Here is a 26,418-nt window from a genome sequence, read left to right on the forward strand (position 1 = left end):
TCAGATGTCCATACATCATACCTTAAGAGGCAAAACACATGGGAGTTTAGTAAGGAAGGTCTGAAACTGATTACTAATTGTGGTCCAGAGGTTGCTGGGCGAATCCATTGGCAAGGCTTCCATGAAGGTAGCAATGTTTTCCAAACAGCGTAGCATTGCACCCCCTGCTGGCAAATTCTTTTTGTTGTTTAAACCCTGGGAAACAAAGCGATAACTGTGAACAATCACACCCGTGCAGAAGTGGTCCCTTACACAGTATTTGAAAGTGCTGAAGTTAAGTTGTTGAGAGGAAATACTGCGTATTTTCTCTATGATGCTAATGATAGTGTTGTGCTGGGAAGCTGAACTGAGTATGTGATAGTTAGTCCAGCAGTTCCTAAAGTACTGACCAAAAGATTTTGAGCCAAAATGTTATATAAGCAGGGTCCTAACGCATAATCTGCTTAGACTGGCATGGAAGTAGAAAAAGCAAAACTCAAAGTATTCAGCTCATGTTTTCCTTTAGACAGTTTTAAAGATATGTTCACTAATGCTCAGTAGACCATGTGTGCTTTCATGGCTTCTGTCCTAGAGTGAGGCCTGAAAAGACATGAGCAGTTTTAAAGTGATGTCAACATCTTGTATGAAGCAATTGCCATGTTCTTGGAAAAGCAGGATACATGCAAGTGACTAGTTCTAGCAGGAGGAAAAATGGTAGAGTAGAAATAAGCTAACTGCATAGAAGGCAGTCAAAGGCAGGCAATAGAGTTTTGGAATACTTAAGAGAAACTGTCATCAGATAAAATGAAGAGGGGGAACTGAGATGTATAAGCAGAAATGTTCCTGAAAACAAAAAATAGAAAGGAATGGGACACACTACTTGTGGTGAGGACAGCCTAATTATTTCCAAGGAGGACAAAACGAAAATTCACAGTGTTTTTGATGAAACAAGTTTGAACTCAAATGAGGAAAAATGATCCTGATAATGCTAATAAAATTAGCATCATTAACATAGTCAATTGTCAACATACCTCTAACAGCTGGCTCAGAGCAGCGATGGAACTCAGCTCACTGAAGTCCATCAGAGACATGGCTAAAGTCCGTAAAAAACTTCCATCTGAAATTTGAATGACATTTTTGCACTGGCTGTTCATACAGAGGAAACCAAGGGTCAAAAATGAATTCAGGTATTGCACATTACCTTTAATAATGCTCTGGAAGAGCTGAGGGAAGATGCCATTGGGAGCCAGCTGATGGAACACACAACGGAGGAACTGCTTGGCCACACCTGCAGCATTTCCAGGGATCATCATGCTGAAATGAAGGGAAAAGAAGAGAAGAAAAAAAATTGCACTGCAGATGAAACACTTGTCAAAGCTGACTACACGGAGAAAATAAAGATGATGCTATTCTTTTTAATTATGGAAGTGTTCAGTTATGAGTGAGATAGTCAAAAACAGAACTGTCCTGGTCCTGAAAAGAAGTTTGTTGATTTTATGACTTCAGCTCAACTATGAAGAGATAAAAAAGTTACATACACATACTTAAAGTATTTGCCCCAATAAATAGTTGTATTTTTCCTGATTCTCCACGTATTTTTATTTGTGAATCATCTGAATTTGAAATATAATCCTGCTCTCACCTTGTGTATTCCAGTGACACAGAATAAGGTTCTTGGCTTTATCATAAAACACATGAACAACAGGTAAACAAAAACATTACAATATCCATTTGCCTCTTGCAGTTTCCTTCAAGAGATGAAGTACTCCCTAATCACTCATAAATGAATGCTTTCATTTTAAAAGCCTAAGTATTATCTATTTACTCATAAACTGCACATCTTAACATGCTTTACAGCTTCTCAAAATGAATTTATCCTATTCAGCATCTGATTTACATAATGAGGCAACACTACCAGGGATTCTCCATGGCCAAGGATGATTCACTTGATTGGAGATAGTTTATCAAGACAAATACTGAACACAGAATCAGTTAGAAAAAGCTGCACTGAAATTGCAAAGGCAAGACAGCATCTGAATCCAATTTTTTCCAGGTTTAACATATATGAATATGGGCTCCTGTTCATCTCCAGAAAACACAGGATATTTGAAATAAGCGGAAAAGGCAGGTTTTTTCTTTTACTCAGAAATTTTAAATAACATTTTTAAAAACTTAAAGTTATTTGATTACAGGGTCAGGGAAGATGATGATTTAGATTGATTGTTTCTTTTTTTATCAAGGTATCCTTTGCTACCATACCTTTCTGCTTGATTAGAAAAACTGGTACTTGATGCCAACCTGGAATAAAAATTAAAAAGAAATTGAAGCTCATATGCTTTTTTTTGTGTGTTTCACTTTTTAAGTAAGCCAATAAAGTACCATTTTAAACAAATAATAAACAACAATTTTAGAGAACATTTAAAATGTTACCATAAGGATCTTCTGAAGAGCACCTAAATTCAGAAAAACCATGTTTGCATGACGTAAACTCTATTCTCACTCTATTCTAAACTCTTGCAGTCTCAACTGCTCTAAAGACAAATCTTGCCTCCCTCTAGTAGCACAAAGATAATGAAGTAATGTTTTTGCCCTACAGCACATCATGGATAACTAAATTTTTTTAGAGGGAAAAAAAGTTTGCCAGAAGCTGCCTACAAACTGAATTGTTTCTGATTAACGCAGCAACACAGACTAAGCAAAAATTCTTTGCTTGGCAGTCTAAAGTGAGGCTTCTAGTTCCAGATTTTGGCACCTAAATAACTAGCCTAATTTCAAAAACACTAATTACCTACTAGCTCTTCCAAAGTCAAATGAGAAATGGTGTGTTCTCAAAAATTAGGTCATTTATTTTAGTACCTAAATATAGACTTTAAAGCCAAATACGAGCACTCATGGTGAAAATACTGAACACAATCTTAAAGTAAAATCATGGTACTTCAATATGCAGGACATGTAAATGAATAGAATCGGGGCTTAGAATATCAAAGCAAAACATCCTTAATACCAAAAGCCACCAAAAAGCTGTACACTGTAAAGCCATTATAAGGATGGACACTGGAAGCATCTCTTTCTAATATACAAAATACCACCAAATTTTTACTTTAATTTGCTGCAAATCAATATTTCAGATGTTATAAATTGATAAATCTAAGTGAAAATTTCATAGAGCTACGCTATTTTATATCTAATCTTCAATGCTTTTCTTTGATTCATGATCCTTTTATCCTGTTGCTCATCCTTGGTCACCCCCTGTTCTGAAGACAGTTTAATCAACACCATAAAATCCAAAAAGGACCCTAAGGCAGCTCAGTCAAACGCAACAGCATGAACCAAAATTACAATGATTTTAATGAATTATGCATGAGAAACTGGGAACACAGCATACTTCCAACAATGCAATAATCTCAAACTTGATGGTGCAGGGGATTAAAGATCATGTTATTCTCAGTTGTTCTAGCATAAATCAGAAAAACACATTAAGAGTTCCCAACTCCACTATTAAGAGGAATCCACACTAAAATACAACATATTATTTCTGGTGTGCAAAGCTAATTCTGGGTGAGAAAGGTCTGAAGCTACCATCAAGCAATACAGACCTTTATTCTGGAATAACTGTAGCATCACCTTACATTAAGGCATGCAAGGATTTCTGCAGAACACGAGACCAATCACATGCTCAATGGACTTGATACCTGTTTTCAAAAATCTGTTGAAGTACAGAAACACAACAACATAAAATCTTTTTTCTAAAAGAAATCAAAGTCTAATGTTTTTCTCTCCTTTTGAATGTGATAATGCAAGCATGGCTTTTGTGACAAACAAAACACTAGGTTTCTAACTTTGGAAAAACGTCACAAGACATGAACTACAGTAAACACTTGGGAACATCTGAAACTTCCTGAAATGTGCAGTTTGTGTATATTTATCATTACTACCCTAAATATTTTATTACACAAATGCCATGAACCCTCATCATCACCTCCACTTTGCAGACCACAAAGCAGAACAGGAAATGGATGTGTTCAAATCTGTACACATTAGGAACAGAAGTTAAGCTTTTCACAGCTCCTCACTAACTCAAGTCTAAATCTAAATTTCAAACACAGCTTTAATGCTTGGAAAGCTAAATCTCACTGGAAATCAGTTAAATAAGAATCAGCAAGTCAAAAATCTTGATTCAGGAACCAGATCATAAACTTAAATGCATGTCAGAGTCTTTGAAACGGTTCAATCTTTAATTGTCAGTAACTTGAATCCAGAATTTTTTTCCCTTCTGAAAATCACAATAGGTGCTTATCTGTGCCTGTGGGTACCCAAATAACTTTTGAAAATATTTCTGTGTGTTTTTTAGTTATTCTGAAAGACCTTGGACTTCCTAACTCCTTATTTCTTATTCTATGGATGAAAGAAAGTAGTAGCTCTTTCTGTAAGAACAAAAAACAAGAAGTCTAATTGATTTTCACTTCTGCTGTTAGATGGGTAATTGGAGGTAGTGATATGGCACTGCGTGATGAAAGACAGAGCAAGGTATATATATGAGGCACCTGACTGCCTCTCTGCTTATATATACTACTTATTTTGCATATTTTCAAAGTAGTTCCTTTGTGGGGAGCCCAGAACTGGACCTAGAATTCGCCAGAAATTGCAACCAGCAGGAACAAGACAGGACATTTACCAGGAATACCCCACGTTGCACTGTTACCTGTTGCTCTAAAACAATCAGCTGTCTCACTCTAAAGATGCAGCATTTCCCCCTCAAAACACAGAAAAAGGTAGCCCACTTATCCTTTGATAATTCATTTTCCAAATGATTCACTTTCTGTGGCTGTAGTACTGCTGTATTTACAGGAGTCACACAGAATGGCCAGCAGCCGTCTAGATCAGAAATTTTGCCTCCATCAGAGTTAATTAGCAGTCCCAGCAGGGAACTGCAGCCTTGCAATTAATGGAAATGGAGGACTTGAAGAGCTGCTGTGTTTAAATGGAATCGGGAGGTAGTGGAGAAAGAGGGCTGTGGAGAGCCATGCCCTTGCAGAAGCCACAGTCAAGCAATTTGAACTTCAGTCACCAAAAAGAATGTGGAGGAGGAGAGCTGGACATCGTTTCTGCATGTCTAGAGCTGCTCAGAAACTTATTCTGGAACACCCCATCACATCCATCCCACCTCTGAGGCAAGAAGTTCAGGAAGTGGCCAAGACAGCAACCACACGTAATTCAGTAGTAATGATACACTTTAATTATCCCATGCACACTGGGTAAAAGTAACAAGAGAAAAATAACGGACAGCAAATGTTCAAGACTTTCTCAGAGACAATTTCATGCAACAGCTGGTTTGGAAGCCCTCATAAGGCAATGTAAATTTTTACCTAGCATGCAAAATATGGTTGAAAAGCCTGAAGAGCCTCAGGTATGCTAATGAATGATCATACCTAGGAGTCAACAGTCCTCCAGGAGCAAAGTTCAGAACAGCTGACCACATTTGTGCACAACTTCTATAGCAGGAACCACATAAAAGTGAAAAATTCTGTCAAAGCAGCAACAAGGGGAAGCCAAGAGAATTCAATTTTTGTAAGAGGCACAGAAGCTGTTTAAGAGCATTACACTGGAAACACAGGGCCAAAGTACTCCAGTTGTTAAGAAAAAAAGAGACTTCAAGAGAGCAGAAGAAAATAAAGTGAGGGAGGTTATTAGAAAAAAGAAGGCTTCTTTCAAAAAGGTGAGGTCCTGTCTCAAATGAAAAGTAGAAAAGAGCGTAAATTCTGACAAATAGTATGCAAAAAACACATGAAGGCAGGCCAAAAAACACCAGTTCAAGGAGCAACTATCAGGAGGAATAAAAACTAACAGAAATTTTTTCTTCACATAAAAAAAGATGAAGAAGCACACCAATTGCTGCACCAATTGCTGTTCAGATAATAAACTGGGTAGTAAATAAAAAGGGTACTGTAGAAAATCTGAATTTACTCTTTACATCACTGCTTACAGTGGGACAAGCTGAGGAGATTCCTGAGCTGGAATTTCCCTTTGGAGAGTAAAAGGGGAGAACATCAAAGGAGCTGCCAAAAATTGAACTGACAGTGGAAGAAGTTACATAAGAAATTCATAAAACGATGAGTAACAAAGACGCAAGACAGAACCAGATGTTATTCGCTTAAGAGTTCTAAAATACACACCTTTGTATACTGAAGTTTATATAAACCCAACTCCAGGCACAAAATTCTTTCAATTTCATTGGAGAAAAGGAAGTCCTGAATTTACCTTCCTACAGACTGCATGATGTCCAACAGCAGAGGAGCAGCCAAGTCTGGACTGAGGTGAATGAAGGTTGAGAGCACAACTATGGCCAGGCCTAGTGTTTCTTCATCATATTCTTCAAGAACAGCCCCACAGTCATGGCACCTGCAAGGAACAGTTTTTAAACCTGATGTTAACAGATATAAAACAGAGCATTACCATACATAGATCTGTGTATAATTATGTCTTTTAAAAGTATTATTACTTACTTCATTCTATTCCACATTTATGTAGAAAGATAATATAATTGTGATCTTTCTATAATTAGTAACAGCCCATAGCTTTCAAACATTAATAAAACTTCTCACTGGCTACACTGGCTGTTTCTTTAGTGACAAATGAAAGAGGGCCACAGGGCATGACTTGTTTTGAGTCCTTCATTGGTAATTGTATTCCAGCTCCCTCACTGTATTGGAGTGCTTCAGTTTGCACTATCCAAGAGAAGTCTGCAGCAGTGAAGACTGGCCCTCAGCAGTGTGAGCACATGCCAATTTATGCAGCTTGGGCTGAGTCCCAGCACTCTTCTATTTAGCACCATAGACACAAACAATGACACTCACAGATGATCTTAAAGAGATGGAACAATTTCACATTGCCCTTCCTGTCAGTCATGAATTATGAATAACAAATTATACAATTAGAAAACAATGATCTGATTGGTTCCCACAGCAGTTACAGCCATTAAGAAATAAATGAAAAGACCTCTCAGGAGCACAGAACCTTAGATTTCAGAAAAGTCTCCCTTCCCAGGGCAGATTTGCTGCTGAGTCACTTATCCTTCCTGAAATGCTCAAAGACAACTGATGAAGGTCTGAAAGGGCTCCAAAATGTCTAATTATAAAGGGGATGTCAGATTTGGGAGAGATGAGACAGGCTTTCACAACCTATGAAAAAGGCAAACCAATGTGGGAAATTGGCTTATCTCAGCCTAGTAGGAAGGCTTGCTTAATTTGATCAATCAGCTGCTAATGACTCCAGCAGATTGTGAGATTTTAACTTAATGGAATTGAGCAGGCAATTTTCTTGCCTTTTTTACTGAACATAAAGAAAATATGCCAACAAAGTCATGGAAGTCAAGCTCAGCTGGTCTGTATGTTAATAGGCAGTGCTTGAGCTTTGGTGAAATGGCCAAGGGAAGTGCCACAGACCAGACTAACTTCTGGGATGCTTCACTTTGTAACACAATAAGGTCCACTAGCAGTGACAGCCTGCACAATGGCCCTGTCTTTCTCCAGTGGTCATCCTTGCATGTCTGTCTACTGGACTGAGCACACACAGGAACTTGTGGTTTCTCATCCTAAGTTTTGAACAAACCAAGGCATGGCTCCCTGCTGACTGCTTTACTTCTCTATTAAATGAGTACTCTTCTGTTTAACACCCCCTTTACAGTACAGCATTTTAACCAAACAGTACAGGTTTGCAAAAGCTTTGAGGATCAGTGAGTATCAGGATTAAAAATGCTATGTAGATTACACATGACACATCAACAGCTACTGATTTCAACAGAAACTCAAAGGAATTTTTAAGTAGAACTTTTTTCCCCCCTAAGACAAAAGAGGTTTCTGATGGATCACAAGGAACCCCTGATTTAAAATAAGATGGAAAGTGCTTCCCCTGCCCTCTGTGCACACACAATAGCCTGAGTCATCATTTCACCTGTGCACAATCATCCAGGCCCTACTGAATTGAAAACACATCTTGCTAGCAGTATTTAAAAAATATTTACCTTGGGGTAAAAAAAAAAAAAAGAATTAAAAAACTTGACATAGAGATAAATGATAGAATGGACTCTGTATTTGCAAAAAGTATGTCTATACTTTACTTGATATATTTGAAGTTCAACTAGTTCTTTGAAAGGAGAGAAAGAAAACCACTTACTTGTCAGTCATCAGAATGGGCTGGTCATCAGCAAATTCTTCTGGTGCAGGTACAAACATACTGACTATACTGGGTGCTGACAGCAAACTAGATTTTGTAGCACCTTAAGGCAAGTAGGGAAAAAAAAAATTAAAAAGGAGAGAATCATCAAACAGAAATCCAAAATGCTTGATGAGCAGACTTCTAAAGAATAGCCACAATGGCTTTACTGTGCCTAGAAATAAGGAATAAATTGTGTCTATAAAAAGACATATAAGCACATTCCTTGCTTCTGCCAGATTATTCCAATTACCTAGGACTATCAATTAAAAATAGATAAATCCTTGGGGAAAAAAGATAACATAAACTAAAAATTCCAGGAAATTTGATGCAATTGTATCTACCAGGGAGAGAGGATGATTCTACAGTTGCTATGAGATTGGACATCAGAAGATTTGCAATATTCCCCCATACATTTTGGGAATTAACTTCCCATAGTTCTCAGTGATACGAAGAAGGAATTAAGTTTGTATGTCTCAACACCAGATAATCAATCTATTCATACTGTCCCTAACAGAGCCACAGGAGAGAAATCAGTAAAGGACAGAGAGAAGAAATAATTCATAAGGAATTCAGAACATTGGAGGGCTGATCATTAGAAATGCTTTCCACTGGAAGTCCTCAAAAGTATCTTTATTCTTCAAAGCTGAGTTTTTCAGCTGAGAGCACAGTCACTGTGATCATGCCAACATATGGGGCTCCCTTTGCCCTTGGCACTTTTTGTGCACCCAAATTTCTGATAGATGCTTACTTCAGTAGGAGAAGTTATGTATTATGGAAGATCCAAACTTTTGGCTTCTCCAAGTTCTGCTTTCCCAAATTACAGTTTAAGAAATCCATTGCAAATTTTCTCTCTGGTTGCTTCAATCTGTCAGTTCGGATTTAATGTTAACATTAGCCTGTTCTGATAACATTTAACTGCAGAAACAGGAGGAAGCTGCTCTGTGTAAGATTTAGATGGAATTTACTATGACATAATCCTGGTTACTGCAGGAAAAGCAAATTTAACATCAGCTCTCAGGCAAAATAAGCTAGGAAGCTCCCACAATTTCTGAACTCAAAATAAGTGGAGTGAAACAAGAATAAGGTAGGTTTTAAACAACCCATTTTACTAAGCATGGAAGGAAACATTACTTTTATATCCACAGTTCAGGACTTTGTAGTTGCTCCCTAAGGTTTTACTGGATATGAGCAGACACTTCAGGAAGGCTAGGATACTGCAGTAATGTAGAACGACATCCAGAATGCAGGGGATAGGTATAGATTTTGTAGCCAGGTTTTTCTTCCCCTCTCAGGTGCATAAAGATCCCTCTGCCATGACTTTGGAAGTTTCCCTGTCATATTCTCTAGATATAAGTCCCATTGCAGAATACAAATGCTAAAAGCAGTCATAATGCAACTTACAATGTTGGAACAAGACTTAACTGCTCAAAAATGTCCTCTCTTGTGCAGTGAACGGTAGGAAAAAAACACGATTTAGGCAAAGAAGGTCACTGCCCCATTGCAGGGTGGTAAGGAAGTCTGGATGTATTTCAGCTCTGAGGGAGGAAAGCTTATACAGAAATGAGATTTCACCACTCACTGCACACTTTCTGCAGGACAGTTGAGGGCTTTAATAGCTGAATAGAACACAAAATTCAGCACCATTTCGTATTAACCAGGAAATCTTCCTGGCAGTCTTGGCAGAGGACCAGGTCAAACAGACACTGAACTGACCTCTGATTCTCAGTGGTGGTCCTTCCAAATCTGGGTTTAGGCAAACAGGGACATTGCACAGCCTCTTTCCATGCTGTATCTGCTCTGTGAATAAAGAAAAAACTTCAGTCTCCAGAACCACAAATCCAGCATCTGTCACCAGTCACCAGCACCACAAGTCTCAAACAGTTAAAAAAAGAGAAAGACAAATACAACTGCTATAGAAAAGCAAAAACAAAGAAAAGAGTTAATTTTTTAAGCATAGAAAGGAAGGGGGGGAAGGATTAAAGAAGTCTGTACAGGAGAAAGGACACAGATAACCTAATAATAAAGAAGGCATTTTAGACTAGAGTCATTAAACAGGAAAGGAAGTGCTAGCCATAAAGATTCAACAAGATATGGAATATATGAGCCACAAAAAGAGAAAGAAACAAGTGTTTAGAAATACCAAGACACTAGAAGTCAGATATACTTTGTACTAACAGAAGCCAGGCACAAAATTATTTTATTTTACAGACAGCAAGCTTGGGAAAAGAGTGGTTTGAAGTAAGAATGGAAGAGACTCATGACACATACTTAGGTAATAAAAAATAAATTAATAAAGGATGTGTGGACCGAACACATCATACATTTATGTGGGATGAGACTACTTCCTAGCTGGTATGCATGAGTATAATGAGTCTTAAAATTGCGGTGTGACAATGAAATGACAAACGGTCACACAGAGCATTTGTCCTGGAAAAAAAACCACTGTCCAAATAAAAATTTTACTTTGATGCTAGTGTTTGAACAAGAGATTGAGAGATGCAAAGCTTTCCAGAAAAGAACAATTCATTCTGCCTCTCCATGCTTGAAGGCCTTTAGATGAAATTAATATTGCAGGGAAAAGTCACAGATGTTGTGAAGCAAGCTACTAGATTTGGAACAGGATTACTAGACAGAGTTCCTAAACAGTTTTGAGTATTGACCTGTTCATTTTGAATACATGCTAAGTACTTCTTGCAGAACAAAGGGAGTAACTTTTAAATCTCCAAAACCCTGCCTGAGAGACTAGGTGATCCAGCTAAGTCTCTTCAATAAATAAACTTACCTGCTGATACAACAAAACCCCCATTGTCACCACTGGCAAATTCTGACCTTTATGATTTAAGGGTCTCATGCTGAGGATGCTATTCAGCAGACTGGAATAGAAAGGATAATCCTGAACTATGCACCATATCTAGTGCCAGTCTTCAGCTACACAATTTAGTTTGACGGAACTTTATGCTGAAGACTAAATTAAGCAAAAATTTCAACTCAGCTGTCCAGGGCTGGTGGTAAGACATTCATTCAGCATGCTATGTTCCATATAACATTTTAAGCGTTCCTTTCTCTAGACGCATCTAGATCTGTTGATAAATTTCTGAGAACCACAGTTTTGTAATGTCACTAACATCAAAATGGGCACTAAAATATCTAGCATTTTTGACAAACCAGAATGAATTCATTGTTTAGGGACATCTGCTATGAATTTGGTATAACTGAAAGTGTTTTACAGAAGAAAAAAAAAATAAAATGAGTAATGAGTGAATTACATGCTTAATTCAGTTTTCATTGCTTTGCATTCATCTTAAAAGGAGAAAAAGCAGTGAGTGAACAGAAACTTCAGGTGTTCAGCATGACTTGGTAGAAACTTCTTTTAAGAGAAACAAAACTGGCTGGTATAAGGCACAACTCTGTGGTGTACCAACACCATAGTAAACACACACACAAATAAATGATTCCATGCACCAGGGATTAAATCCTATATCTGATGAATTCAGCAGTGATACTTCTATTTCTTTCAATAAGACCAGGAAATAATCTGAGTATTATGTACAATTATAGGGACAACACTGTACCAGAGGGTCTACCTCCCAAATATGTAACTATTCCAACTCTTACTAGGTAATAATCTCGTACTCGCTATAAAAATTCACTTTAGACTTGATACTGATCACTTATCTGCAATGGTAGAATAGAAATACTCTCTTTTTTTAAAAGTGGTTTGTTACACAGTAATTGGTTTAGGAAATAGAAATAAAGAACAATAAATGCAGCTCACCAGTATCCCAAGTGCTGATATTGTGGGGAGCACTAGACTGGTGTTCCAGCTGCCTCTTCATTAGCTGGTTCATTGTCAGAGCTCCCAAAGAGCCTCTTTTCATTTGTCTGAACTGAGCTGCAAGTCAGAAATGCAAAAGGATTTCAGGAGCTCAGACATTTAAAACTACTCTCATTTCCTGATCTTACAAGCCAGCATGATATAAATACTGAAAGGACAATGATGGCTTGCTCTGAGGATCTTCCTCAAGTCAATATGCACCTTTCATACAACTACACAGGGTACAATTCTGGCCCCAGTGCCATCAGTCAGAAATGACTTGGATTCACTGTGTCAACTGTCAGTGCCTTTTTGCCTCCAAATATTATGAAAGCTCATCAAAAGATTTGTGAGTGTTAAGATACTACCCTAAAACTCCCATTCTGAGAGGCAATAAATGTACACTTGAGTCTCACTCACACAGTGTACCAAGGAAGGAAACTCAGTCTCCTCCCAGCAAAGTATGGAGGACTGCTGTGTCCATGCTGACCCCAGGAAAACAAATCTACTGACACTATGTACCACCAGCATCCTTCATGGGTGGCACAACCTGACCTTGCCTCCGACATACCCACCCCTCAGGCACAACACCTGCACATTCTGCTGAAGTGTGAAGCCAGCAGCCTTTGAAGATGAGACCCTTCTGTAACTTCACTCCCATTTTTCTTATAGAGAGCTATCAAGCTCTCTGTAACAAGCATTCAATTTTTATTTGTCCAGCTATTTGCTTCTTCAAAATGATTGATTTATGAGATATGTGTCACTGGATAATGCTCAAAGTAAAACCATAAAGGAGACTTAAGACTTTTGGTTCATATCGATGTGGTGCTTAGGAACATGACTTAGTGATGGACTCAGCAGTGTTAGGTTGGACTCAAGGATCTTAAAGCTCATTTCCAACCTAAATGATTCTACATACTTTCTCTGCTTAAATTGAGGAAGAAAGAGATCATACTCAACTCCTTTCTTACTTTTTTCTCCATTCATAAAAAATTTCAAATTGAACGAGCATAATACATTCACTTGGGCAATTGAGCCTGAGCAATATACTTCCACCACTGAAACTAAAATCACTGTTCACTGTATGGGGACAGGGTTTTAAGGCCCTGCTTGAACAAGGCCTGTGAAACTGCTGACACAAGTATCCAGGAAAGTTTTTAAAATGTTACCTTAGGTATAGGTTTAAGTGTTTTCCTCAACAGGCCCTTAGAGAAAGGGCAACAAAGTAAAATCTTCTCTGAATATCATTTTCATCTGCTACTACATTCAACATCATAAAAAAGACCACTAGCTATCAGGTAGTCCCATTCTAAAATTCCGAACAGTAACCATCTAAGCTGTGAAATTAACACAGCATTCCACATTATTAACTGTAATAAAGAAGTACAGATAAGGGATAAACTGTGACTTTCAGAAAGCTCTGAAGGGTTGAGCGTCTTCTCCTAAACTTGCTCTACTCATTTTCCATCAGAGAGTTTAAAATTCAAAGCAGAGCACTTCCACAAAAACAAAACAAAACAAATACAGGCCTTGAGTAATAATAAACAAAATGAATAGTTCAGTGAAAGTCTGCACTGAAATTATTTTCTTAGATGAAGTATTTAAGTTTTTCTTCATTACATCCTTTTCAGTTCCATCCTTTTGAAGTGCATTTAAACTCAATTTTTGGCCCAAGTACAGCATTTCTGCAAAGAATTCCTGGTATAACTGAATTGTAGAATTGAACCAGACCAAGAAACCATTCTTTGTTTCACTTTTAAAAATTCTATTGCTGCTGCCTTTCACAGCAAATTAAGAGAAAAATAGAATTTCCATCGTTTCCAGGGCAATGATTTTAAATAGATGCTTTATCACTTTATCAAGCATAGAATTTCCTGATAAAAGAACAGCAATTAATGTTAGAACTGACAGGACTGCTTGGAGTGCAGATGACTGTCAAAATAGAGAAAATTATCTCTTTGAATTTTCTTAGTAGCTTTTTTGCGATTGTAATTTAAAAAGTTTCATGAATATTTCACATAATCAGGCTATTGTTGAGAAGGTTTGGATTTCCAGGATTATTTATCTGATTTCTCAATAACAGCAATAATTTCAAATATTGATAAGTTAAGGAAAAAAAACCAAAACAAAACAAAATCCAAACCACCAGAGAGCTACCAAAAAAATTGAAAACCCAAAAAATATCAGAGTTTCCAGCCTTTGAACAGTGTTGGATCCAGGCTGACTGCTGTGGACCAGCGTGTGACTTTTCATGCCTGTGACTGACAAGTGGCACAGGGAGGTGTGGTGGTTTCAGCTGGGGTAGAGTTAATTTTCTTCACCGTGGCTGTGTTTTGGATTTGTGCTGAAGACAGGGTTGATAACAAAGAGATGTTTTAGTTATTGCTGAGCAGGGCTTACACAGAGCCAAGGCCTTTTCTGCTTTCCATGCTGCTGCACTGGTGAGGAGACTGGGGGTGCATGAGAGGCTGGGAGGAGACACAGCCAGGACAGGTGACCCAAACTGACCAAAGGGATATTCCAGACCATGTGGCATCATACTCGGTATATAAAGCAGGTGAAAGAAGGAGGAAGGGGGGGGGATACATTTGGAGTGATGGATTTTATCTTCCCAAGTAACCATTACCTGTAATGGGGCTCTGGTCTCCTGGAGATGGCTGAACACCTGCCTGCCCATGGGAAGCAGTGAATTAATTCCTTGTTTTGCTCTGTTTGCATGCATGGCTTTTACTTTCCCTAATAAATTGTCTTTATCTCAACCCGTGAGTTTTCCAGGTTTTACCCTTCCTGTTCTCTCCTCTATCCTGCTGGTGGGGGAGTGAGCAAGCAGCTGCCTGCAGCTCGGATGCTGGCTGGGGTTAGACCATGACAGGAGGGAAGTTTTCCTCTATCACATTTTCTACAAGCAACCTAACAAGCACATTAGAAGATCAGTAACCTTCATACAGTGGCTGGCAGTGACAGTCTTTCATTTGTTACCTACAGATCTGATCAGTCCTCCCGTTCCTGTGGAATTCACTATTCAAAAATAGAAGTCCAAAGGCAAAATCTTCCTGTTGTAGTCAATGATGCATGCTTTGTGTGGCCAGGCACTGGCTGCACAAGTAATGTTACCTACTTCTTTTACAGAAGTGCCTTGTGCTCACAGTCCTGATTAGGGTTTATTATGCAAAGCACTATAAAGGTACATAGTAGAAGATTAAAACCATTTCAGACTAAATGTACAAGAGACACAATGGAAGCATTCATACTCCTTTTTGCAGTTGGAAACTGAGGCACACAGAAAGAGGAAAGAAATATTTACATAGGAATGGGCTCAATATCATACAGGTACTATTCCCAGTTTCATATATTGGAATTTACAGGAACTGCTAGCACTCAACTAAACCCCAGAGAGATAGGTCTTAACTGGCACCTCTTCAGCGCTTTAGTAAGTGACATCTGCATCATTAGGTGGCCAACAAATGTTCTCTACAAGATGCACATGACCTGAGATGCTTGTGGGAAAACTGGGGAGGTACTCAACTAGCATGTCTAAAATAACGTTCTTTAATAAGCCAGACACCCCTTCCAATCAAATCAGCAGATGACAAATTTCAGAAACTAAAATTTAACATTCCTACACCAATCTGAAACTGAAGTTCAGCAAGACCGTTGAGCTGATCTAGCAGCTCATTAGTATCAAAGGAAGTCATTTCCCCTCCCTTTTTTACTAGCCAGAGTTCTGCCCCACTGGCTTTCAGATGTGTCACCTAGATGAACACATCATTCTGAATTTTGTTAAGTGTTCTAAGGTACCTCCACCTTAACATGTTATCTTTGTGTGCTCTGTTAAACCATGTGTCATGTCTACTTTAAACAACATCGTTCACTTTCAATTGAAATGGTTATGGGAGTCCCAGACAAAGAGCTACCACATTTCAGTGAGCAGCTGAGGAAGTGGCATTCAAGGCATTTTACAAAAATTGCAAGAGATTTGTTTTCCTAAGGTACAGCAAAAAATGTACCAAAGGCCATAGTAACAGCCCTGTGGACTCTCATCATCTGCTTCTGTGCACTGACAGTTGACAATGCTTTCTCACAGGGGAGAATAAATGTTCAGCTTTAGTGAATTACTGCTTTTAGTTGCTACCTACTTTAATTCAAGAAAGCCACATCTGTCAAACTTGCCACGTCACAAGAGAAAACCTTTAGCTACTAACTGTTAAAATGCTGCTGACCATCAGAGATTTAACAGTTCTAATGATATCCAAAACAGCTGTACTTCCAAGAATCAAGGGAACTCAGAGGAAGGAATTTACCATATATGATATGCATCTGATGCACAAATACAGTAACTTTGATTTAATCCTCAAACCAGAGATAAACTTACTTGATATGGAAGAGTGACTACTTGTCTCTGGGACACCTGCTTCAAGAGTTGGTGCAGATGATGACTCTCTTGGCATTTCCAGTGTTGAAAGTCCTTTGGCAGCAGGATCTGCATGTGAAAATTGTGCTTAAAACTCTCAGCATTTAAAATCAACACGGTTTTTCATCTTCCTTCTCCCTGGATGCCCTTTTCACATCATTTCAGTCATCCATTCACCATCTGGCATTCCCAGTAGTTTTAAAAGGATTCAGTGTGTGTGTCATAAGAATTTTTATTGGGGCACAGGGATCTATTTCTTAAAATCACTTTTTAAAGGAGACTTCTGCCTACAGTCTTTAGAGCTTGTGACTAATAATGCACAGAGAGTTTGATATTGATCCCACTCAAGTGATTTTTGGAACCACCAACATGGAAATAAGAGAGAGACCACTCATGTAAAGCTAGTTTAAGTGACAGCTTAGTATCTTTTAAAAGCCTTAAGTCCAATATGTCATCAGTTTTTATTCAAGAGGCTGTTGACCTAGCATTTAATTCTGAAGATTCACAGTTTAAAATTCTGCATTAAAAAGGTTCCACATTGTGTTTCAGAACTGGGACAGCCCTTCCAAGCAGTTTCAAGGATGACAGTGTTCATTACTGCATGAAAACTGGCCCTTATTAATGGTCAAAAAAGCACTGAGTCTAATTGCACAATTCTTTCAAGACCACGCTTCTCTATATGAAAGGTTCAAAAGCACTCAGCTCTAATTTTTATAAAGCTCCAGTAGTTCTTCAGTTTATTAGAACCATAAATGGGACAACAGGCCTGAAACATAAAGGGAACAGTGTAACTATGATTACACAGAACAATTTCACCTTGTAAATGTGGAATATCCTCAGAAGAAATTATACTTTGGCTCCCTCTGAAGTAATTAAGAAAAAAGTCAGGTCAGGAATGCATAAATATTCCCCCTCACTTCAACAGCAACAAAGAACTGATGCCTGAAGGATTCTGTCCTTTTTTATTAATTTGTTATAAAACCTGTCAAAATTCTAATAACTAAAATATCCTAGGGAAAAAAAACCAGCCAAGAAATTAAAAAGGCAGCAGCATACAGTTTTTCAAACTGATAGATCCAATTGGAATCTGAGGAATAGCTAAAACTCACTTTATCTCCACCCGAAAATCTTAGTAACAAAACTTTGCACGGAAATCACCTGAAAAAACTTAGGTTACACAGAGGATTGCCCATCTTTGAATTTCAAATCTTTAACAAACACAAGCAAGGAAAACTTTGTGGATACCCAGTACAAAGAAGGCTAAAAACAGATTTTAGTGTATAAAAGCCAAAATATCTATGTATGTCTATGTCTAAATGCAAACTTTGGTTCATTCCAAGTGCTCTCACTTCTGAAGTCTACAGCCTGCTCAGCCGTGCACTTTGTGATCCATTCTGCTTTCCACTGCCTTATGCTGGCAAAAGAAATAAGGGCCAAAAATCACTACACCAAAAGAGAATCAGTGTAGCATGGACTAGATTAGCAGGACAAAAGGCACCAAAGTGACCCTTTTTCTGACTCCCAGCATAAAGACGACAGGGAGTTTCATTCCCTAACTTGGATATCAGAATGAATATTTTTGTCACAGAATTCCACTTCCTTTTCAAATGGGCTCTTTACACATTCATCATACCTGACTGGTTAGCACATTCCTTGTGAGGAACGAACACCTGAAAGCACTCAGCTAGCACATCAGATGCTATAAATACCCATGTCTCTCTATAAATAAACACATCTCCTTACACCGGTTTGTTACTAAAACCTTCACACAAAAATAAACCTTTTGATCGGGTGAGTGAGCTCACCTGCCTCCTTCTGCTCTCCCAGCTTGTCAAGGATGTTAAAGGAAATGTCCAGGTATTCTCTCTGAATAGCACTCACAGCAATCTTCCTCTGCTTCCTCTGGCGAGGAACAATCTGAATCTTAAATTCTGACTCCTCAGTCTCTTCTTCTTGTTTCTGCTCTGTGTTTTGTTCGGTGTCAGACTCTGTATTGGTATCAGGTTTATCACTTTCTGTTTGCTTTTCAGAATCTTCGGGGACTTTAATAAGGACCGTCTTTACATTTGGGCTTGGAATTGTTCCACTAGGTTTAATTTCCTCCACACTGAGCTCAGAGTTATCATCAAGGGACATTTCTGGAAGGGCAGATGATTTCTGCAGCAAGTCCCTTTTCTGTTTCAGTGTTAGTGAGTTTCCAGAGGACACGTCCTGAAATTCTTCTGACTTAACTAACTCTGAAGAGTCCTTCTGATCTTTGGGAGAAGTGGAAATGACCTCCTCTATTACTGCTGAAGCCTTGTCACTTGTGTCCTTAGAACTAAAGTCTTTGGAGCAATCTTCAATGCTGAACTGTACCAGTGGAGTTGTGCTGAGGCTGAGTGCAGATACATTGATAGGAGTTGAAGGAGATGAAACAGCAGTTTTGCCAGAGACCTCATCATTCAGTGGGTTTGTTGTTTCTTCTTCTTCATCACTCTCCACTATTCTAAGGGGAGGAAGTGGTTCAAAGACTAAAGAGTCACTGTCTGAAGTGGAGAGCACTGAATGTTTTTCAGGACCCGATGTTGAATCGGAGGACAAATCTATCAGATCTAAATCTTCCTTGGGACCAGCAGTTTTAACTGGGGAGTCCACTTTCACTTCATAGGTTTCCATGCAGTTTAGCCTAACCTCTGGTATGACAGGTCTTTTTGTTTCCTGGAAACTCTCTGCATGAGGAAGACCTTCTTGTGTGTCTATATTTTCAGCTTTAGTAGAAGAGTTCTGCCGAGACCGCCCATAATCGCTCTGCCTGTGTGTGGCGTAAGCAGCAGGGACAGGAGGCTTTTCTAAGTCACACCGGTCTATGCAGGACTTCCTGCGATGTTCGTCTAATGAGAACAACAGGGAGTCTGCATTCCCTATATCAAGAGATTTTTGTTTTAGAGAGCGCAGTTTTTTTTTCTGAATGCTTTCTTCTCTCACACAGCGTAGAATGCTGTCTTGTAAGGCCCCCGTCTCTCTATATTCAGCCAGCTCTATTTCACCTGATCAAAACAGAAAAAGCTAATACTACCTCAGATGGAGACTTTTGGCAGATACCTTCATCTTTATATCACAATTCGACATGAGTGACATTTTAAATACAAACCCAGTATTAGTCAAAATTGCCCATATTTTGTTTTAACCTCAGAATGAAATTACATGGATTTTTACAACAAACAGTAACAAAAACCTGCTATTTGGATAGTAGAGTTTATCTAAATACTGTCCAAACTCTATTCATCCTGCACAGACGTACCTTGAAGATAGAATGTTTAACCTTGTGCATTGAAAGACGGTGGCGAAGCCATGTAATTTCCAGAGATACTTGGGATGGCTGCATGTAGTACACCTATGTGTTATTTACTGCAGCAGAACAGGCTTAAGATGGATGCTTCTGATTCAAGAAGCAAGGGTAGTATTGGCAGTGAGGATATTGTAGCACAAGCCTGAGATCAGAGAATTTTTCCCTGGTGATCTTAGAACCCAGCAGAGCCCAGCAGCTACCACAGCACTCAGTCCTGCCTCCTTGTCGTAGGGAAGAGGGCAGTGAGCACAGCTGCCCCTGCTGGCACTGCCACTGCACTGGTATTCTGCTGTGTGAACACACTCATTGAGAACATTTTAAAAGATTATTACCGTTGTTATTATTATTATTATGAATTATGTATTTTCACATAAAAAGGGATATTCCTAATCATTAATATTCCCATATTTCAAAATACTCCACATATGAATCACCACAAAGAAAAAAAACAGTGATAAAAGTTTAAGTGTTCACTCTAGTCAGAATCACTCCCCCTCCCTGTGCAAAAACCTGAAAGAAAAGCAGGTGGGTGGTAGTGGAAATCTCTTCAACTTTTTTTTAGTCTATCCATTCCAGACACCTAAATTTGAAATCAAAATAGTTATCACTTTTTGAAAACCCCAAATGAACATTTTTGCCAGTGGGAAACCATAATATTTGCAGCAGCAACAACAAATTTGCTTACCATAGAGTCCACCTTATCAACAAAATCAATTTCTGGAAGAAAATAATTTGAGTAAAAACTCTTCAGCCCAACAGTTGAAGAAAATTTTAAAAAGTCCTCTTAATATTTTTTAATTCAGAAGAGCTTAATGTTTCAGAAAACAACTTCTAATTTTAGATATTTTTACTTTGGAGGGCCTACTTTGAGATTCCTAAAAGGTAATTCATTCAGGGAAATGAGTGCTCTTAAGAGTCAGACAGAGTAGTTATATTAAAATTAGGCAGTGCAACAAACTCTACAAAGAAAGGTGGTAGCTTGAAACTAAGAGTAGGAAATTGTATTTCTGCATGAGTTTATACCAACAAAACAATTCATACTTCTCTGAGCATTCATCTCAACTGGTTGATATTTCACCATTTTGCTGCCACCAATTCTTTTCAGTCTTGCAAAGAAAGTTTGAGACTCTTTATTGCAAGGTCCAGTTGGTGTATCATGAATATCAGATTCATCAAAAACACTGTCTTCCTCTGCTGGAGAAAAAAAAAACTTTATTACTCTTAAGAGAGTGCAATTTCTTGAATGAAAAGCTGTCTACGTAACAAAACCTCAGCTAGTGTCAATTAAACTTGAATTGAAAAATGAGTTTTGCAAGAAAATTTGTATCCCAGGTTTAACTTTGTCATTCTTGTTCCATCTTGAGTTAAGGTCAGAGACAAATGAAAAATGGGTTACAGTGCAACAAAAACATAACAAAGCTTCTACCATCCTAAGTTGATCTTCTCTACTGATAATAATACAGATTCTTTAGATGGAAGAAATACACTAGATTGGGACACTGACTTGAGTAAACAATTTCTGTAGTGCTCAGAGAGAAATGGTAAATTGAAGAAGATGGAAATTAGTACAAGAATTGCAAGGTAAGTAATAAACCAGCAAAATAAGAAAGTGAAGAAGGAAGAAATGGATAATCTTGGGAATCTGATAATGGTAACAGTAACAGAATAAGACCTAAGAGTATGAATTATGAAATTATTTGAGACCAGCCAGATGAAAATGGCAAAGAGAAAGAAAGATCCAAATCTATTTATCCATCCAAAAAAATGCCGCACCATCTATGTGAAATAGCTATTAAAAAAAACAGAAATAAAAAAAGAAAAAATCCATATCTATCATGTGGAATCATTCTGTAATTCTATGTCCAGTAATTCATCTCCAAGGAAATAAGAAGCACTACCGGGACAATGAAGAAAACAGAGCACTCAAACAAAGTTTGCCTTGTTTATTCTAGCAAGCAAATATGGAGAGGAAATGCAGTTGGTGTCTGGGAGTGAAGGGGCAAGTAAGTCAAAGATCTAGAATGGACAAAAATTGAAGACTTAAATGAGACATAAATATCTTTCGCTTTGAAATTGCTGGAAAGTTGCTAGTATATGTGAAGATAGGAAACTGCCACCAGGGCATCCGGGACAAGATACCTAATTGAAATGATGAATCCAGAAAAATCCATCAAAGTTGACAGTAAGAATTTCCACAAGAACTGGCTTTAATAAGTTAGAAGATCACTTTTAATGTCATGTCCTATGTGTAACTTCTTCTTCCCCATAGCAGCAAATGTTTCTTGTCAGAATATTTAGCATCAGTTCTACAGCAGTCAGTACACTTGATCCCCACAACAGTCATGATCCCCACAGCAAAGTTCAGCAGAAAAATAGGAAAAAAGTTCAATAGTGGGGAAATCCATCTTTAGCATAGGAATTCTTGCTGCCTGACAACAAAATCCTCTTCTGCTCACTATCTAAATACCACCTCTGATGATGACAGCAACACACACGCACACCACCTGACCAGTGATTAAACAAGTCTCTTTAGAAAAGGTGGCAAAGGCTTCAACGCTCCAAATCTCTATGGAATTACATTGGCTGCTTTTTGCAGGTGAAAGGAAACTTTTCTACATCCTCCTTTTTCTGCAGCCCTTCCACAAAGGAGGAGAACAAGCCTATGATTAAGTCAGTATTTACAGAGTAAAATTTGCCCATTTATGGTCTTTTACCTCTGTGCAGCCCAAAGCCCATCAGAACAGCTTTGGAAAGCAAGTAAATATTATTCTCCTTACTGTAAACATAAGGAAACAATGCTGAAGTAAGACACAAGGCCACCCAGGGAACCAGTATTGGACAAGCTGGGTACTTGGGCACCTCACTTTGTCTTTAAAACATCTCAGAATCAATCCAGAAAGTTAATGCACTTCATAAATGCCTTATTAAGTCATTATGAACTAAGTCACTGTCTCAAAGACAAATTTGTAGTAAGGCCACAGTTATCTTAACCCTCTTAGCCCTCCACTAGCAATACAAAATGTCCAACAGAGTGAGGATATGCAATATATAGTTTAAATTCACGTTGAGGTTGCTTTAATTTGCTAGAGCAGAGTAATAGGGTGTTCAGGTAAACAAAACTCTGTGCTCTTGTTTTGCGGGATATCCTTCCACGAGCAGCAAGCAGCAAAAGAGGAAAAGGTTCTGACATGAAAACATAAGAGTTTCTTGGATTTTTCTTCAGAAGAGTTTGCTGCATACTACAAAGACCATTTGAGAAGGAAGATGTAAACAGCAAATAAGCAGCTAAAAGGCAAAATAGCTGGAAGTAGGCTACAGAATTTCAAGAGAACCTGTTAAACTTTTATCATTAACACTCATTATATAACTAACCTCACAAACCTAAGGAATTACACTCAGTGACACCGTGGTACTAGAAGCCCCAAGCTTACACCAGTTCACATCACCACAGTACCTCTGCTACAACTTAGGAAGCACATACAGAGCTAACAATCAGACAGAGTTTAAGAGTTGAACCTTACATTCTTTTGCCTTTAAACATCCACATAGATGTTTGCATTAACCTTTCCAACTTCAGCCCCTTTAAATAGAAAAACTATAGACTGAAATCACAGTTTTATCTTTTCAGTATCAAATATTTGCTACTATTTCATGTTATTACAAAGTAAAATCAGAACGTGGTGTCAGGCTGGTTGCATACCTTGTGCGTTATCATGATCAGCTAGCACTGCCATAGAAAAGGCCAAGGACTATCCAGACATGGTGCCTGAGCAATTAAGTCTAAGATACACTCCCCTGAGAGATGTGAGACCACTGTGCTAACTCAGGCTATGGAGCAGCTGAGAATGTCTTTTACTATACATGGCCATATTGGTCAGATAAGTCAGACTTCAGACTCAATTCCAAGTATTATGTTCTAAAGTTCAGACCATATTCACCCATTTCTGCAACATCTGCAAGATTCATGAATTAAATCAATGGCTATCATACAAATTAGAGTGTTAAAAGTACCTTTCTCCTTTTCACTGTATCGGCTTATGTTACTGTTGTCACTATACAAAGGACCAGCAGTTGCATGGGGCTTGCAGCTGTGATACTGAGCGTTGAGGGTATTGACTGTGATGTGGATTAGGTGAAGTACAATCTTGCTGATTTCACAGTCTCTGTAGGGGTACTGTTCAGCAAAAGAGAAACTTCAGCTTAAAAACTAACTTTTCTCCTTGGATAAACATTCAGGCAGCAAAACAGAAAAATTACAATAATATTGTCAGCTGGATGCCCTTTGCCTTCCCTTGATTATACATTTCCAAATACATCAAGAGAAGCAGGACTGTTGAGAGCTTTGTACACAGAATTATTTTAATAAAATATTAAAAGTCCATATTAGTAACATTTAGTGTCTGCACTTCCTTGTATGCCCTATAGATCTGCTAGAAATTTGTTAAGCATATCAAAAGTATTCACAGCTCCATTTCAGTGCATAAATGCATTACATTTTAACAGCAATTCCTAAAAAGCTCACTTTTTATCACTCAGCTAAAGAACAGAAACTGCTAAATTGACACATTCCTCCCTTTAAAGTCACTACTGTTTTTTTAAAACTAATTCTAAGTTACTCAAAATACTCCTCACTGGAATTTCAAACATAATTTTCCTATTTTCAAATCCATATTTTCCTTTTCTCAGGTAAACACTTGAAAGACAATATAGACTGCAGAAGCACAGAGGAAGTCAGTTGAACAGACTAAATCCCAACTATTTCAGACATTGAAATTAAAGGCAGTGAGTAAGTATATCAGAGAAAAGTGTCCTTTACAGTTCTTTTCACTTGCCATACATTTAGGTGTTCCCTGAAATAAATTTCATATTGAAGTGTAAATTTTTCTGTGGACAGTGTCTGATTAAGACCACTCACCTTATAGAGAATAACGAGCAAAGCCTTTAACCACATCTGCCGAATGTGAGGTTTGAGGGACCACAGGGAGCAGCGAGGAGGCTGCTGAAAGTAATGCCTTAGCTGAGGACAAGTGCAATATTTCAACACCTGCACCACCAAGGGAAGAAGGTGTTTTCCCAGGTTGATGTTATAGTCCATCACCTGAAAAGAACACAGGAGTTACTTCACCATACCAAATCCACTGATGTTGAAAAGCAAAATAATTAATACAGTTGAGGTATTAGTTAAGTGAAGAGAAATCAATGGTTTTAAGGAAGTCTCACTACCATTTAGAAGCTTTCTACTAGCTTACCACCTTCTCATTTTAGCCAGATAGGCAGAATGAAACAAAAGAAAACGTGTTCTGAAAGCCTTTCATCCAGTACAGTTTAAATTTTAAGATACACTGGCAAGTTCATAAAATATATTACGCTGAAATAGCCTTGTATTATAGCACAAGTTGATCATGCTTCAATACACAAAAACATATGTATATCATGTATATCCCATGTTTAACAGACAGAATGCAGCTGTGAGTTTTGAGGGTTGTGTATTTTTGTTATTTAGGGGCTTTGTATGAACATTTTAACATTGTACTGGCAGTTTTCTTTTTTTTTTCTCAATAGGCTTGCAACATTAGGCATTGGGGTTTTTTAAGCCCCAAGTTCTGGGATCAGGTAATGATGCTCTGTTCCCACTCTCCTCTTTACCAAAGGTAAGAGTGTCTGCTATGTTATGCAGGAAGTTTAAGCACACAAATCCTAAAGGATCCAAGAATAAAGCAAATGAAAAATATCTTGCTCTAAATAAAATGCTCATCAATGTTAAGTAGTGGTGTTGCTGCAGACAGGTTGCTGTGATTACTGTTAGTCATATGCCTTTCCCCCATCCTGACCTTTGAAGAACATCATGCTATTTGGGGCCAGTCCTAGTGCTTTGAATCCTAGAAGTGATTCAAAAGTGCAGTAAAGCCATATATTCCCACTACCCTGGCACAACTGTGTTTTCAATTGAAACTGCAATGCTATTTTCCATAATCTTCCTATCAGTCTTCCAACATGAGCTATTTTTAAAATCACACACGCTGAAGTCAGCAGTTAAACTAGATCATAACAAGGCTCCACAAAGTCCTCATGTCTGATGCTGCCCTACACTGGTTGGCACCTGGGAAGGTGTGACAGCAGGCCAAGCCAACTCCAGCACAACCCCCAAAATCCAACACGCCCCTGCAGTTTCAATGGACTTAGTGGATTTTATCAGCAGCTCTCTACATCTAAACAGACAGCCTGTACTTCTTTTGTTTTGTTTTTATTAGAACAAGTAGATGAGCCTAATTTACAAACACTAAACTCATGTCTCAAGTTCTCTTCTGAACAAACTGACTAGAAGTCCTTCCCTGCAAAATTCTCCAGCTTGATGTGCAGCTGTCTCAAATATTTGTGTTGCATGTGTAGAGCTAAATAGAAGAATCCCATATCTACCCATATAGGGTGAGCCAGTCGAATATATGGTTTATAATCACCAAATTTGGTCCTACCCTGCAATGCTGGGTTCCCTCAGGGAGCGATAAGCATGGTTAGGAATAACTCATCCATACAAAGCAGAGCGAGCGCTGCCTAACAGAGCACATATTGTAACGCAAACATGCCTGGCGCTGAGCAGAGCCATTTTTCAAGCGGCTGCAGGAAAATAATGAATAAAGGAATAAAGGAATAAAGGAATAAATGGATAGA

At 38.3% G+C, this 26,418-nt stretch overlaps 1 protein-coding gene across 12 annotated transcripts in view; it reads right to left on the reverse strand.

The window, feature by feature from the left end:
• UNC79 (unc-79 homolog, NALCN channel complex subunit) overlaps positions 1–26,418 on the reverse strand; it is a 107,290-nt gene that overhangs the window by 30,171 nt on the left and 50,701 nt on the right. For 5 of the 12 annotated variants that reach the window (XM_039552679.1, XM_039552680.1, XM_010394497.4 and 2 more), the window contains 13 exons: positions 24,665–24,847; positions 23,761–23,923; positions 20,791–20,943; positions 18,224–19,447; positions 16,380–16,487; positions 11,969–12,085; positions 9,907–9,990; positions 8,152–8,254; positions 6,238–6,378; positions 2,239–2,277; positions 1,181–1,293; positions 1,011–1,096; positions 22–195 (listed from right to left, as the gene is read on the reverse strand). In XM_039552679.1, the coding sequence (XP_039408613.1) occupies positions 22–195; positions 1,011–1,096; positions 1,181–1,293; positions 2,239–2,277; positions 6,238–6,378; positions 8,152–8,254; positions 9,907–9,990; positions 11,969–12,085; positions 16,380–16,487; positions 18,224–19,447; positions 20,791–20,943; positions 23,761–23,923; positions 24,665–24,847 (2,688 nt within the window). The remainder of the gene's footprint in view (positions 1–21; positions 196–1,010; positions 1,097–1,180; positions 1,294–2,238; positions 2,278–6,237; positions 6,379–8,151; positions 8,255–9,906; positions 9,991–11,968; positions 12,086–16,379; positions 16,488–18,223; positions 19,448–20,790; positions 20,944–23,760; positions 23,924–24,664; positions 24,848–26,418) is intronic. The other 7 variants (XM_039552684.1, XM_010394446.4, XM_039552685.1 and 4 more) reach the window with 5 other exon arrangements.

Source organism: Corvus cornix, chromosome 5 (genome assembly GCF_000738735.6).
Source record: "Corvus cornix cornix isolate S_Up_H32 chromosome 5, ASM73873v5, whole genome shotgun sequence".
Classification (NCBI taxonomy): domain Eukaryota; kingdom Metazoa; phylum Chordata; class Aves; order Passeriformes; family Corvidae; genus Corvus; species Corvus cornix.